The sequence below is a fragment of the Poecilia reticulata genome, chromosome 18 (genome assembly GCF_904066995.2).
Source record: "Poecilia reticulata chromosome 18, P_reticulata-male-v2, whole genome shotgun sequence".
Lineage (NCBI taxonomy): Eukaryota > Metazoa > Chordata > Actinopteri > Cyprinodontiformes > Poeciliidae > Poecilia > Poecilia reticulata.
In genome coordinates, this window is record NC_088847.1 from 2,452,593 (window position 1) to 2,466,063 (window position 13,471).

Sequence of the window (13,471 nt, forward strand, 5' to 3'; positions counted from 1 at the left end):
TGATCTAAAGTAATTAGTCTTTAATATGAGACTGCTCAAAACGGGAGAACATGATCTTGGAAAAGATGCATGTTTCTTTGGATGTGTAATCATTTATTGGGAAGGAATCAAAGAATTGAGTTAAAGACTATGTTCCATTTGTTTTGGTTGCAAGTAGGCTGGTGGATCAACTTGTGTACCTGTCATCTGAATAATTTGCTCTTCTCTTAGATGACAGGTGGGCTTTCTGAATAACTTCACAGTGAGCTGTTCAGTGATGAACCTGAATCTGAACAGATAACAGCTCTGGATCCATGAATTCATTTCTGTGCTCCTTTCACAATAATTTTGTCTTCCTATTTAAAGTCTGAATTATGGAATTGTGACCAATATTTCTGTACACATAATGGACAGAATTAAAACTGTTTAACTGAAGAGTAACTGTTATACTTTTAATTTATTTTGTGACATCTTATGCTCTATTTTTTTAGTTTGTACTTTGGGGAATTATTTCATCTACCTTTCAGTTATTCATACTGTACACTGGTATACCAAATCCATGAAAAACCTTAATTCCCCAAACCACGACAGCAGTCCTTGTATATTTAATCTGTTGATCCATTTCCACCTCATTTCTGTAACTCGGAACAATTTCCTGCCATGCATAAATCTGGTGTATTGCCATTAAGCCCAGTGCCCTAACCCGTAAAGTACCAGTCCAGCTGACCTGTGTCCATCTAGGTCTGATCACACACACACACAAAAAGCATAGCTACCATTACAGAGCCAAACCCATTTTGTTCTGCTTGCAACAACCTCCAGTTTCTCCACATACCTGGACTAAAGACAGGAAGACTCAATGGAGTCAACTGAAAGGGTGAATTAGTTTAAGGGTGTGTGCACTTATAAAACTGTTGAGATTCTTTGAGTTCAGGACAGTCCTGTGGAAAAGTTCCCAGTCCCCCCACAGACTGGACTTCCAAACCATTATACACCACCAAAACTTGGAGCAAAAGCCACAAAGTGCTGAAGTGATTGTTAAAATTTTTATTTACAACAGCTCATTGTTAGAGTACACAGTTAAAAAGTCAAGTTACCCTCAAAGCTGGAAGACTTCCTGTTCAGAGACACTGAACAGTTCCAGCTCTTTGACCTGCTGGTCAACAAGTCAAACAACTTGTGTTTAAAACAAAAAGTACATGTACAGACAGCATCCTTTAAAGGGAATTAAAAACTAAAAATAAAATTTTTCCTAGTGCTCATGCAAATTCTATCTTGGACCACATGGACTCAGAGTGCCCTGTTGTCCCAAACCTCCTGGCCCTTGCTGCTCTCTAGCTGCTGCAGATGGATGGCCAGGGGCAGCAGGAGGTCATTCAGGTGCTGGCTGGAGAAAGTGAAGGCATTGTGGACCATGACCTCTGGGGATGGGGCAGGAAGAGGGGAGGTTGATGTGGAGGAAGACGTTGACCCATTGAATGAGGTTGAAGGTAAACCTGCAGTGCCTGGGGTTGGCTGGGGAGACGGGGACTGTCCTTGGCTGAGGTCAGCAGTCTTGATTTTGCTGGGGAGTCCATGCTGAAAGCAGCAGCTTGTACCATAGAGACAGAAACCAAAAGAGCTGAAGGTGTGGCAAAGTGCACCTCGAGGCCTCCACTTCTTATGCTGGGGTTTAATCTGGTCGATAGGGGCAGGTAGGGGCAACACCCCATCCTCAACATGCAGGAAGTTACAGCGCTTGCCAAAGGGACAGACCCTATTGGCAAGGAATTTGCGACAGGGAATATTCCTACGGTGACGTTGGACCTGCCGCATCTCTGCGGGGCTGTGGACAAACAGGCAGCGACCTCCATAGAAGCAGTAGCCTGTGGTGTGGTAGTTGCGACAAAGCTCAGTCTTGTACTTGGGGTGGCGGAAAGGCACGTGGAGCTCATGGAGGCCGTGAGCAAACTGGCAGCGTTCAGCGTATTTACAGAAGCCACTGGCTGCATAGCTGGTGCACAGTGCCGTCTTATAGCGAGTGGAGCAGACCCAGGGGACAGGGGGAGAGGAGGGGGGCTCCACCAGCGGCAGCAGGGCTTTAGTCAGGGAGAAGCCAGCGTCACGAGCCAACGTCGAGTCATCACTGCACAACAGATTGTCCACCAGGTCTTCATCTTGAGAGGATGGCAGGAACGGGTCACTCCTGCTGTTCTAGGATTAGAAATAGGAGACAGTAAAGCATTACAACACCCAGCCACACACTTTGGAGGGTCTTCGACTTGTAAATGATGCATATCTCAAGCGCAGAGCTATGGGGGGCCCGGGTCTGGAGGAATGGTTTCAAGTCGCTTAAATGTCCGATTATAGACGATTATCGCCTGTTGAGAAAGGTGTATTTAATGTTTAAATTACTTTCCCTAAATGGAATATATACTAGTCAGTCCCAATGGTTGTTTCACTCACGGTTTAGCCGATGTGCTTCCTGGGTAAAAATCAAAAGATAAACGCCCCCCCAGCCATTCATCAGTTTCCAGCAGTGCAGGTGATGCATACGGAAGAGGATTAGAGCCACTGGGGGGAAAAAAAAACAAAAAAAAAACAGTTCCGACTTTAATCACAGAATTCTGAGAAAAAAAAGTCAGAATTGTTTTTTTTTGTTTTTTTTTCTCCAGTGGCCCCAATCCTCTTCCGTAGACACACAAGGGGCCCGGTAATTCGTTAGGGGCCCGTAATTGGCCCCGCCCCCCTGTCCGACGCTGACTTGTTCCGCTAGTGGCATGTCTGCTTGACAAAATGCATTCAAGTTCAATTATAAAGGCCAAGATTAACCAGTCAAAATACAGACTTCCCAGAGACAGTTAAATCCTGGGTGTCCAGCTCCAGTCCTCCTGGGCCAGAGTCCTACTGGTTTAATCAAGTCTCTGCTCAAGCATACCTTATCAAATGAACTTTGACACCTCAGCATGCCGAAGTCTCCTCAGGACTGACTAACCATGCACCTTTTTCCATCATTTTCTGAACTCATGAAACGTTCATGCAGATGCTTGGGAACAATTGACACTTGATTTGTAAGATCAGGGTTTGGCAACACAATTATACAACCAATTGAAGGCTAGGTTAGAAACCTTTCTGCTTCAGCACTAAAGAAATCACAAACAGCAATGAAGTGATGAAGCCAAATACTTCTGCAAATATCTGATATTAAATATTTTAACAATTACTAATCTGGTCCAGCAGTATAGGGGAAGTTCTGGAAAAAACCTCCAATGTTCCACAAACATTATGAAGATAGAGCAAAGCTAAAGCTCAGGTTTCCAACACCATCAGCTGATCAAGGCCCAGTCTTACCTCAGACATGACTGCAAACGTTACTTGTGATTGGTGGCAGTGGTACAGGGCAACAGCTGGAGGAAAGAAAACCTGGATGTCTTCAACTCCCAGCCTGAATTTGTCTTTTAAATAAGTGCTCACCTCCTGCCTTCACGCTAAATGAACATCAGGTGTGCAGAAGTCCAGCAGCCAATCACGTCCCAACAGCGTCATCATGAGGACCATTGCAATCAGAAAAACTTTCCATCAACAACCTTTTCTGGTGGTGTTACTACATCATCATCATCATCAGCTTTATTAAAGACACAAAGAGGTCCACATGAAAAAAGAAAATAAGTATTTTCTTATTCAGTATTTCTATTTTAGTTTTCTTTAAGTAGTTTATGAATGTGAACTTAAAGACAAAGCAGTCCGTTTTCCCTAAAGACTGTCTGAAAATGCTGCTACATAGCAATATTTTATTTTTATATTTATGTAATGTGTAATTGTTGGCACTTTTGCTTTTGTGTGTGCTCTGGAGGCCCAGCGATGACATTTCATTGCCAGTTTCACTGTCATGTTTTAGAGGAACATTAACATGAGGCTAAGATTACCACCATGTCTCCTGGACTGAAGGCACACAGAGTTATTCCCATGACTTCTAGGACACACCTGGACGTTCCTCCTCTGAGATATCCTTTGGAAAAAACTCCAGATGGAGTCCAGTCCACGTCCTCACAAGACGATCTGCTTCTTTCACTGCAGTGAAGCAGTTTAACGCAAAGCTGAGATCATCTTTCTTTCATCCTGCTTATTCACACACATTGCAGCTGCTTTACTGTATCAATCAGGACTTAGACATATTCAGAAAACTGAAATATGCTTTATGATGAGACTTATTTGTCAGACTAAAAGTACCACTTGAAAATATCATCCGTTAGGCTATTGGCCATACTTTTTGTTAATTCATGCAGATATGTATAGTATTAATCTGTTAAGTGTTGATCAGAGACCGCCTGGGGAATGAAACTGTCTCTGGTTTTGTAAATAGCACTTCAGGTAAAACTCTGAAATGTTTTTGTCCAGGATGTGTGGGGTCTGCAGAGATGGTGATGTCTGAGAACACTGATGAAGTGATTGAAGCATTCAAACCACTGTGACATGGGAAGCAGGTGAGCTGACTGGAGAACATGTAGGTAACTAAGCAATCTGGCTTTGAAGGATTGTGCATGTTTTGTGCAACTCAACGATTTTACTTCAGTACTGGCCAGGACAAAAAAAAAAGGCTCTTTGGATTGTAAAGATTGCAAACCCCTGATCTGGACTAGGCAGTTAATGAGAGTTGGAGGGAATATAATAGATAACCAACATCCTCCTATGCATTTCTATCCTATGCATGGGATAGAAACGTATAGAAGTAGTTTCTCTGTCTAAAGAGAATCCTTCATCAGAACTGTAGAACAGAACATGGCCGACATTCTACCCATCAACACAAAATGGCTAATGGAAGTTTTCTCTGGGGAGTACTGGTGGATGGATTTATGGATAAATTGATGTCTGTATCAGATCAATAGTATCAATACTATATGTTTCAGATTCCCCCTTGAAATGTTATTTTGTACTGAACCTCAAAAAACATCTTATTTTGATTTGCCCTCACGTCATAATTTCTTTCACTTTGTTAAGGAAAAAAAGCACATATTAGTTTTTCTATTGTGTCCGTCATTAATTTGTAGACACTCTGTCCAAATTTTGCTCCAGGTATTAACAAAATGACTGCAAGGAAAACACCTCAGATGAAAAGTTTGATGATATATCAAACATATTTAATAAATTGTATCTGTGATCCTGGCCCTGTTTTTTACTTGGTACTGGATCAATACTAAAACATGCAGCATCACAAACCTGTGCAGGGGAGTTTTTGAATGCTGCAGTAAAAAATTACAAAGCAACAGTTAAGCTTGACACAGTGCTAAATAAGTATGGCTACAAGATGAAGAGAAAACCAGCTGTGATTAAAGCAGGTCTGAACACAAAGAAAAAGAAAATCTTTATTTTTCTTAACAAGATACATTTAAGGATACAGACGGAATTAAAAAAAAACACTTGAGAAAAGTTTTTATTGTGGCATGTTAGTCTCTCCTTTTACAAAAGTCGCCCCTCCCCAACCTGTTGACTGGACATGTTTGTGCATGTTAGAGCAATCTCCACCATTATGGAGAAGCAGTTACTTTCCACTTTTAAAAAAGGAGCCAATCTTTTTTAATTTACATGGCTTTATACAAGCTACACTCTAGACTTTTTTTTAGTTTTTGAAAAAAAAAAAACTTAGTCCACATTGGGACCAAACTTGTAAAACCGGTGTAATACCCAGATACCGTGGATATTTCAATAATTCTCAAACAGCAAATGAACAACTTCCTTTCAGCGTTCGCCCTTTGAACAAAACACCCGAATCCCAATCAGAAACTTGGCTTCTGTTCAGAAGAGAGTTAAAGCCACATGAAGAACTTTCTGATCAACATTCTAAAAATAAAATTTTTTTTTTATTGCTGTTTAATCTTTTTAGAAGATGACAGATTGCATACAAAAAATCATCATTATTCAATCTGATGTTATGTGAGGGGTTAACGGTGATGCTCTTTTTGGATTTCTTGTACACCTGCAGTCAACAACCTAAAAGCTAAACTAACAATGCGGCAGGTTGACGCGGTTACCAACGAGCCCAGCTCAGACCGTTCCTTTGATGGGAAGCTGAACGTTGGATCAAACTGAAACGATGATGGATCGCTTGGACTGAACAGCTGTCCGCTGCGCTCAGCAGCAGGCTGACATGGAGAGAAATCTATTTACAAAAACATACCAGATGCAGAAGAAAATCAAAATGTGCTTCATCATTATCACTGTTTTGAGGTGAGAAATATCAGGAATTTAAATTATACATTTGTAAAACATAATAAAACGGGCTGTTTAATAATCCAGGATTCATAATAAAAATTACAAGTCCTGGGAGTGAGAGCATGGAAATGTAGAGCTGCTTTTTATTTTAAATAAGAAAAAATATTCTGTCATCTGTGTGTGTGTGTGTGTGCTTGCGTGTGTGTGTGTTGAACAAGACATGTTTAGGGAGAAAAACAAGGAAACAAAAACTAAAGAAAACAGGAAAGATCAGAGTACTTTATGGCAATGTGTGCTGCCTGGAAGTCAGAGCCAGAGCACAAACCCTCAGCGGTTCCCTCCCCAGCCCCATGTCCCATTAAAACACCCCCTCACTAGGCTTCAGTCTTCCAGGATGATGGGCTCGCTGGTGCTGGAGGGGAGCAGCGGCACGGCCAGGGAGCGGGGTGGGGGCGGCAGCTTGATCCGGACCAGCAGGTGAGGTTTCCTTGCCGCCCTGCGCATCTCTGACTGGGTCAGGTGTTTCCTCAGAGCCCTGGTGGAAAAAAAGCAGCAGCAGGTTACCAACAGGAGCCCGATCTCTCACCAGGGCCACATTCAGCTCCTCCCACAAAAAGCAGCATATAGTGGCCAACCTCTAATCATTGACATAATACTGATAAGACTTTCATTACTTCTATAATTCAAGCTACCATGGTGACCAGATTACTTAGCGCACACAATGGGTGAAAACCTTACAATAATGCAGAAGCATAATCCCACTCTGTTCTATGATGAAGTCCTCTGAAATAGCTGTGCTTCAACCAGCATCTCTTATTAAGTATCGCATTAGGAAAGGTTGATGGAAACAGCAAAATTCTAAACTTCCTCAATTTCACAAAAAGTTCTTACATTTGATTGCAGTGGTTTTGGAGAGGAGATGGAAACGTTTCCCAGGTGATCTTAGTGAACTGGGCCCCATCTCCTTGGCTGACCTTAAAAAATTCTAAGTCCAAAGCTCCAGAAATGATCAGAGGACTCTCTCCTTTTGTTCTGAGATCTGTGGTTCATGCCAGTTAGCAACTTCTACTTCCTGTTTTTTTACAGCCATGCGTAGCGTCAACATCTGACGAAGGTAAGCTTTGCGTAGAGTGGTTGATTTGTTCCAAATTAGATGGAAACATGTCTGATCAGCATTTTAAAAGTTTGTTCAAAGTTCAAATTTGTTTTAGGGAAACAACTGGCTGCTAAGCTTAGTAGTCAGTTGTTTCTCACTTTATAAAATCATGGATTACTATCAAGAAGTTATGAGAAACTGGAATCAAACAGTTTTTTTCTTACAATGAGATTTTTCTCCAGTGAATAAATGAAGTCAAGTTAAATATCCCACTTTTCTTTACCAGGCGGTCAGTAAAAGGCTGACCTGTGGTTCTGACATCAATCAGCTGTGACGTTTACCTGGTGTCCTTGGTGGCCACAAACACCACAGGATTGGGAGCTTCTCCTTGGCTGACCTTCTGCCGCTTAATGACTGACTGGGACGTGGTTCTCATGCCTGATGTGTACGGCCTCCCATTGGCTGGGTAGGGCACCCCTGTCGCCTGTCACCCAGCACAAGAAGAAAGAGTTAAGCAGACTAATACTAAGAATGTATCCATCATGCTAACAGCACCGTGAGAAATACTGACTGATTCAAAGCCTCTCTTTCCCAGCAGGCTTTGGGCCACTCTAGGCTGGCTGGCCTGGTTTCTGTTGATGGGTGTTGGAGGACCTCTGGAGGCCTTCAGCTTCAGAGGAGCTGAGATGGCTGCAGAGACAACAAGAACAAGATCAGCCGCACATATTCAGGGAACAGCAAGGGCCACAGCAGGGGTCAACACAAGCCAATAAAACTTTTCTGCTGGACCAAAGAGATGCAAGAAAAATATTTATTAAAAAACATCAAATAAATGTATAAAAGAGGACTGAAAGCCACTTAACTTGTCCCAAATGTGAGGTTTAAGGCTAAATTTACTATAAATGTATATAATTCTGATTCAGAGGGAAAAAAAGTCGGAATTCTGAGATTAAAGTTTATTAAAGATTTGTTTTCCCCCTGATCCTCTCCCATACAGATTATAATGTAAACCACTGGAACAATCACTGTGTTTTTAGCGAACAGAAAGGTGATCTTTAAAATCAGACTGGTTTAAATGTGGGTCTGTTCAGGCTGAACTGATTCCAGAGTTCTAGGTGGCATGAACTCCAAACCTGGCTGGAAACAAGCAAAACCAAAATGATATTTTATGTCTTGGTGCCATGACTTACCTAAATCCTTCACTATAGTGGCCAGAGACTGTCGAGGTATCACCTTGCTCTTTAACGGAGATTTAGTGGCTTTAGGCAGTCTGATCATACCTGAGGAAATAAACATTCAGACCAATGTCAGAAACACACATTTGTCAGTGTAAACCCTGCTGAGGTGTGTATTCATACACTCAGCCTTGACGGCGTTGGCGTTGATGGAGGCGTAGGGTCTGCGCGCAGCGCGGCGGGGCTGCAGGATGTCCTCACACACCCGCCGTGCGATGCGGGTCAGCTTGGTGGTCTGCAGGATGAAGGTCTGCCGGTTCTTGGCCAGCAGCTTGGCTCGGCCCTCGTTGCGAGTGAACGGCGACATGCCCTGGACCTCCTGGCGGGTCATGTGACTGCGAGAGCCTGACTCCTGCGGACAAAGTGCAAAGAAGATGAAGATGAGAAACTCTTCCCAAACACTTCATAAGTAATGTACGACCGTGGTTCCCTTACAGAGCCGGCTCTAGCTGCTCCCTCCAGCTGAGTGGGGGTCTTCAGACCGCCATACTTCTTCCAGTAGATCCAACAAGAAGCACATAGTCTGCACTGCATGTTTGGGGGGCCCCAGGCGTACCACTGAGGAGACTGGGCCGCTGGTGAGACAGGAGCTCCAGGTTAGAGGGAAATACTTCAGCCAGAAGTCGATTAGAGAGCAGAGGAGCAGAAACTCTGCAGATTTTTGTATCACATTGCTTAGTACAAAACAGGGATGACCTGATCCACTTTTTCACTTTCGAGACCGACATCTGAGATTTAGTATCAGCCGATACAGAAAAACAGCTGAACTGACTTAAAATGTTTTTAAAACCCAGACATAAATGTATTGAAGTATAAATTTATGTAATAACTCTGCACAAGTACAGCAGCGTGAAATACACCAATAGCTTCACAAGCTTAATTAAACATGTAAAAACAACAAACCTGAAATTAATCAGTCAGTGCAATTAGGAGTAGAACAGTCAATGCAAAAAAATAATAAAGAAACTGAAACTGACAAAAACAATAGGTTGACTATCTTAGTCAAACATGTAAAAATAAACTGAAACAAACCTTCATTCAAATAGGCTGAATAACTAAGAATATTTAATTGGTGCATCTCTAATAAAAATGCTTTCAATGCAATGGAACTTTTCACATTTTGTCCCTTTACACCCACAAGCTCATCATCTATGAAAAGGAAATATCAGAGAGCCTCAGGGCTTCATGGCCAATCAGGATACTGTAAATCTGCTGCACGTCTTTACATTCAGCAGGTTAGATTTCTGCAACAGTGTCTTTACCAGTTTCTGCAGCTCATCTAACATGCTGCTGACCAACACCAGGAAACTGGACCATTCCAGAATCAGCTCTCAGATTACTGCATCAACTTCCTGTTTCCCAAGGAATAGATCCTAAAATTCTGCTGCTTGTCCACGAAGCACTGTGCGGACTGAGTGGCAGGCCAGGTGTGATCCATGCTGACAACATTTGTTCCATTTTTAGCTGCTGTACAAAACGTTCACACTGCACCGAGTCAAACAATCACTAAAGAAAACAACATGAAAACCTCTGAAGAAGACACAGTGACACTTTTGTCTCCACCAAATGGAAACAAAAATGCTGTGGAGTCAGATTTTAGAGGTTGTAGAATTTCTATTGTGTCTTTGGTTAAAGACCACGAGCCATTTCTCACGCTGGCGCTACACTTACACATTGGTTTTGGTTGTATTTACTAGGGCTGTATAAATAAATCGATTCGGCAATATATATTGATATTTTCCGCCCTCAGAAAGTATCGATTTTTCATCCGCGAGTATCGATCCGTTAAACCACAGGGGTCCATAGCCTTATAGCGTTTTTAACGTCTAGTTTGTTACGGCGTAGCAGCAAGACTCTGCCTCCCTCAGTCTCACTTTCAACATGAGCTTAAAGTGCATATTATAAACTACATACCAGTTTTTAAATTGTGTTAATAGGCCAAGTATAACCGGAGTTATGCTAAAATTAGTAAACCATATTTTTCCGAATGTCAGAGAAATGTCAAAAGCGCCGCCATTCCCCGGCTTTTCCGATTATGTCAGAAGGAATGAGCTTCCAAACGTACAAAACGAAACGAAACATTAGATTCCTGTGTTTTTGGAAATGTAAAATCTTCAATAAATAACGATGGGCTGTATTTTGTTGCTGAGAAACGAAGTAAAGTTGCACAAATAACCGTGAAAGAGAAGCGGAACGGAGTAGCGGCGCGAACGGAGCAGCTGCAAAAGCAGTGAGATCGCGAAATTAATGCAAATTTCGACTCATTCACTTCGTAATTAGTTTTTAGCTTAGCGGTTTCTGTTCTGTATATAAAGGATTACCTGAAGAATGAACATGGGTTGATAACATCATAAGCGGTCGCGCAGCAGCGGCGCTGTGTTTTGAGCAGGAAGACGAAGAGGAAAACCCGCCAGCCGGAATCCGCGGAGCAGTGAGGATTTCCATGATAACAATGGCTGATCGATCAATTTTATCAGCAACAGACAAAGAGTGTCAGAGACTGAGAGAACTATGAGATCCTGGCAGTCTGAGAGGCAGCTACTCAGAGATCCAAGCAGGGGAATAGCGGCGATGCGTAGCTGCAGGGAGTCGATCACTACGGGGTGAAGAGGAGCCACTACTTTAATAGTTAGAAGAAAGCATCTTACAGCCACGGCTAACTCCGGAAGCCAAGGTAGAAAAGCCTTTTTCCCCATAGTCCAAAAGACTGCATTTGTGGCTGCATTTTTACTCCAAAAAGCAGCCACAGTGTCCAAAAGAAAAAACATGCAATTATTTGCATATTGAGAGTCTACAGAGGCTGATAATCTCCCCACTCTTTAAACTTTTGAGTTTTATGTCAAATCCACATGAATTAAATGACAGAAACTAATTCTCTCACTGCATCTTTGATTCATTTTGTCCAGCTGCAGACTGTTAGACTGTCCAATCAGAGTCAGGTATTGTGTAGTTGGTGCTTTTAATCAGTTTTTAGTTAACTAAATTCAAGTCTATGGAACATAAAATGTCACTAAAATCACTCTGTCCTTCTAAAATCTTTCAGAAAATCATAAAAATGCACTGAATAGTATCGAATTGTATCGCTCAACAAATATCGTGATACATATCATATCATGACTAGAATATCGTATAGTGAAATTATTGTATCACTACACCCCTAGTATTTACCCAAAATGCAATGCTCTATTGTCAGCTTCCTGCTTTTGGAATGGTCTCTAGTCCACTTGGTGTTCACATCTGCATTCGAACTGCACCACAGTGCACCTCAACCGAACTGAGAAAGAGGTTTGTACAGTTTTTTTTATTTATTTATTTTTGGTTTGCATCAGAGTTTGGTTACGTATTCACACCTCTGAAAACGAAGCGGATTTCAAGGCAGATGGACTGGAGTTAAATTAACGGGCTGGTGGGAATTCATCCTAAGTTTTTCTGCTCCTCAGATGCAGAACAAACTCTGAAAACCTCAAGTGTTCAGAAACTGTTGACTCCTTTAAATCAGGACTGAAGATATTCTTGCTTACAGAAGGCTAACAAAATGTTTGAAACAAACAATTGCTTTGTTTTTGTGATACGTCTATATTTGGTTTTTGCAATACATCTATATTTTGCCATTTTCTTTGTACGTTTCCTGTAAAACTCGTTAGATGACCCCGTCCTGAATGGCTGTGTGTAAATAGACGTCCATTCAGTTCCACTTCAGTAATTCACGACTTTGAGCTGCTCTGCTACAGAAAATCCAATGCAGTTTGTGGTTGTAGCGTGACTAAATGTGTTAGATCATCTTGGAGAATCAGGGTGGGAGGTGTGTGTGTGTGTGTGTGTTCTCTTACTGTGGCAGCTCTCACAGCTCAGTCCCTTCTGGAAGCCTGCGGCTCCGTTCAGGCCGGGCTTGCTGCCTGGCATCATGATCTGATTGGGGTTGGGTTTGGTACTGGAGCACACAGAACAGCAGGGAGTTATAGTGAGAAGGTTGGAGCTGGAAGCAGATGTTGTGTGTAGCAGCTGATACTCACTAGGTGGGGATGTAGACCTGTTTGAGTTTGCTGTCTGCCTCTGCTGCCTTTAGTCGTTTCTGAGGAAAAACATTCATGGCTGGTAAACATCTGGATGACCACATGAGGATGAATTTGTGTTTCAGGTGTCTTTCTGTTGTGTGACTAGCTGAAGACAGACCTGCTGGATGTAGCGGTCCGTAGTCTTCCACATGTAGTAAAACTGGACTACACTGGCCAGAGATTTCCAGGGCAGCTGGAAACAATAAATCGTTAGTAACCTCAGTAGATTTCTGCAAATCACACTGCAATCAGACAGGAGAGCTCACAAAGTCCTGACGGATGTCGTTGAAGTCTTTGCCATATTTCTCCAGCGCCTCCTCAAACAGCATGGCCTCCGAGGCGCTCCACTCCTCCATCTCGTCCCGGCAGAGCACTGGGCCCCCCTGAGGGACCAGCGTGGACATGGCCCTGGCCAGGTCGTAGTTGTTCTTCTGCAATGTGTCCATGGCATGGAACTAACGCAACAGAGAACATTAGGACGTCATCACTACAGCTTTCTGTCGCACTAAGCTGTACACGCACACACACACACACACACACACACACACACACACACACACACACACACACACACACACACACACACACACACACACGAGTGGATTTTGCTGTGGAGAAGTCCTTTAGGATTTTGATTTTTAAAAAGTGAATAAAAATCAAACAAATCACATGTTAAAAAGTATTTGCAACCTTTTCCATGAAGCTCCAAGCTGAACTCAGGTGCCTCCCATTTCTTCTGATCATCCTTTACATGTTTCTGCAGCTTAACTGGATTCTACCTGTGCTAGGCTTCGGCAGTCGGACAGGAAAGGCACGCAGCTGTTTATATTAAAGTTCCACAGCTGAGTGTGTGTTGGAGCATAAATCAAGAAGGAAACCAAAGCAGCTGCCTGTAGACCTCAGAGACTGTCTCTGAA

The 13,471-nt window shown here is 42.6% G+C and overlaps 2 protein-coding genes across 2 annotated transcripts in view; both read right to left on the bottom strand.

The window, feature by feature from the left end:
* Positions 1–1,011: 1,011 nt before the first annotated feature.
* Positions 1,012–3,465, bottom strand: cth1 (cysteine three histidine 1). Its single transcript, XM_008434931.2, has 2 exons — positions 3,310–3,465; positions 1,012–2,172 (listed from the first exon to the last, which is right to left on the bottom strand). The coding sequence occupies exons 1-2, from the start codon at positions 3,316–3,318 to the stop codon at positions 1,270–1,272; spliced, it is 912 nt and encodes a 303-aa protein (XP_008433153.2). The 5' UTR covers positions 3,319–3,465; the 3' UTR covers positions 1,012–1,269.
* A 1,842-nt stretch (positions 3,466–5,307) lies between these two features.
* The window catches only part of mta2 (metastasis associated 1 family, member 2), a 36,759-nt gene continuing 28,595 nt past the window's right edge, over positions 5,308–13,471 (bottom strand). Inside the window, exons 9-18 of the mRNA XM_081599455.1 lie at positions 12,821–13,009; positions 12,673–12,747; positions 12,513–12,571; positions 12,330–12,430; positions 8,935–9,074; positions 8,623–8,851; positions 8,455–8,544; positions 7,836–7,954; positions 7,606–7,748; positions 5,308–6,703 (exon numbers count right to left, since the gene is read on the bottom strand). Of these exons, the coding sequence (XP_081455581.1) occupies positions 6,550–6,703; positions 7,606–7,748; positions 7,836–7,954; positions 8,455–8,544; positions 8,623–8,851; positions 8,935–9,074; positions 12,330–12,430; positions 12,513–12,571; positions 12,673–12,747; positions 12,821–13,009 (1,299 nt within the window). The 3' untranslated portion in view covers positions 5,308–6,549. The remainder of the gene's footprint in view (positions 6,704–7,605; positions 7,749–7,835; positions 7,955–8,454; positions 8,545–8,622; positions 8,852–8,934; positions 9,075–12,329; positions 12,431–12,512; positions 12,572–12,672; positions 12,748–12,820; positions 13,010–13,471) is intronic.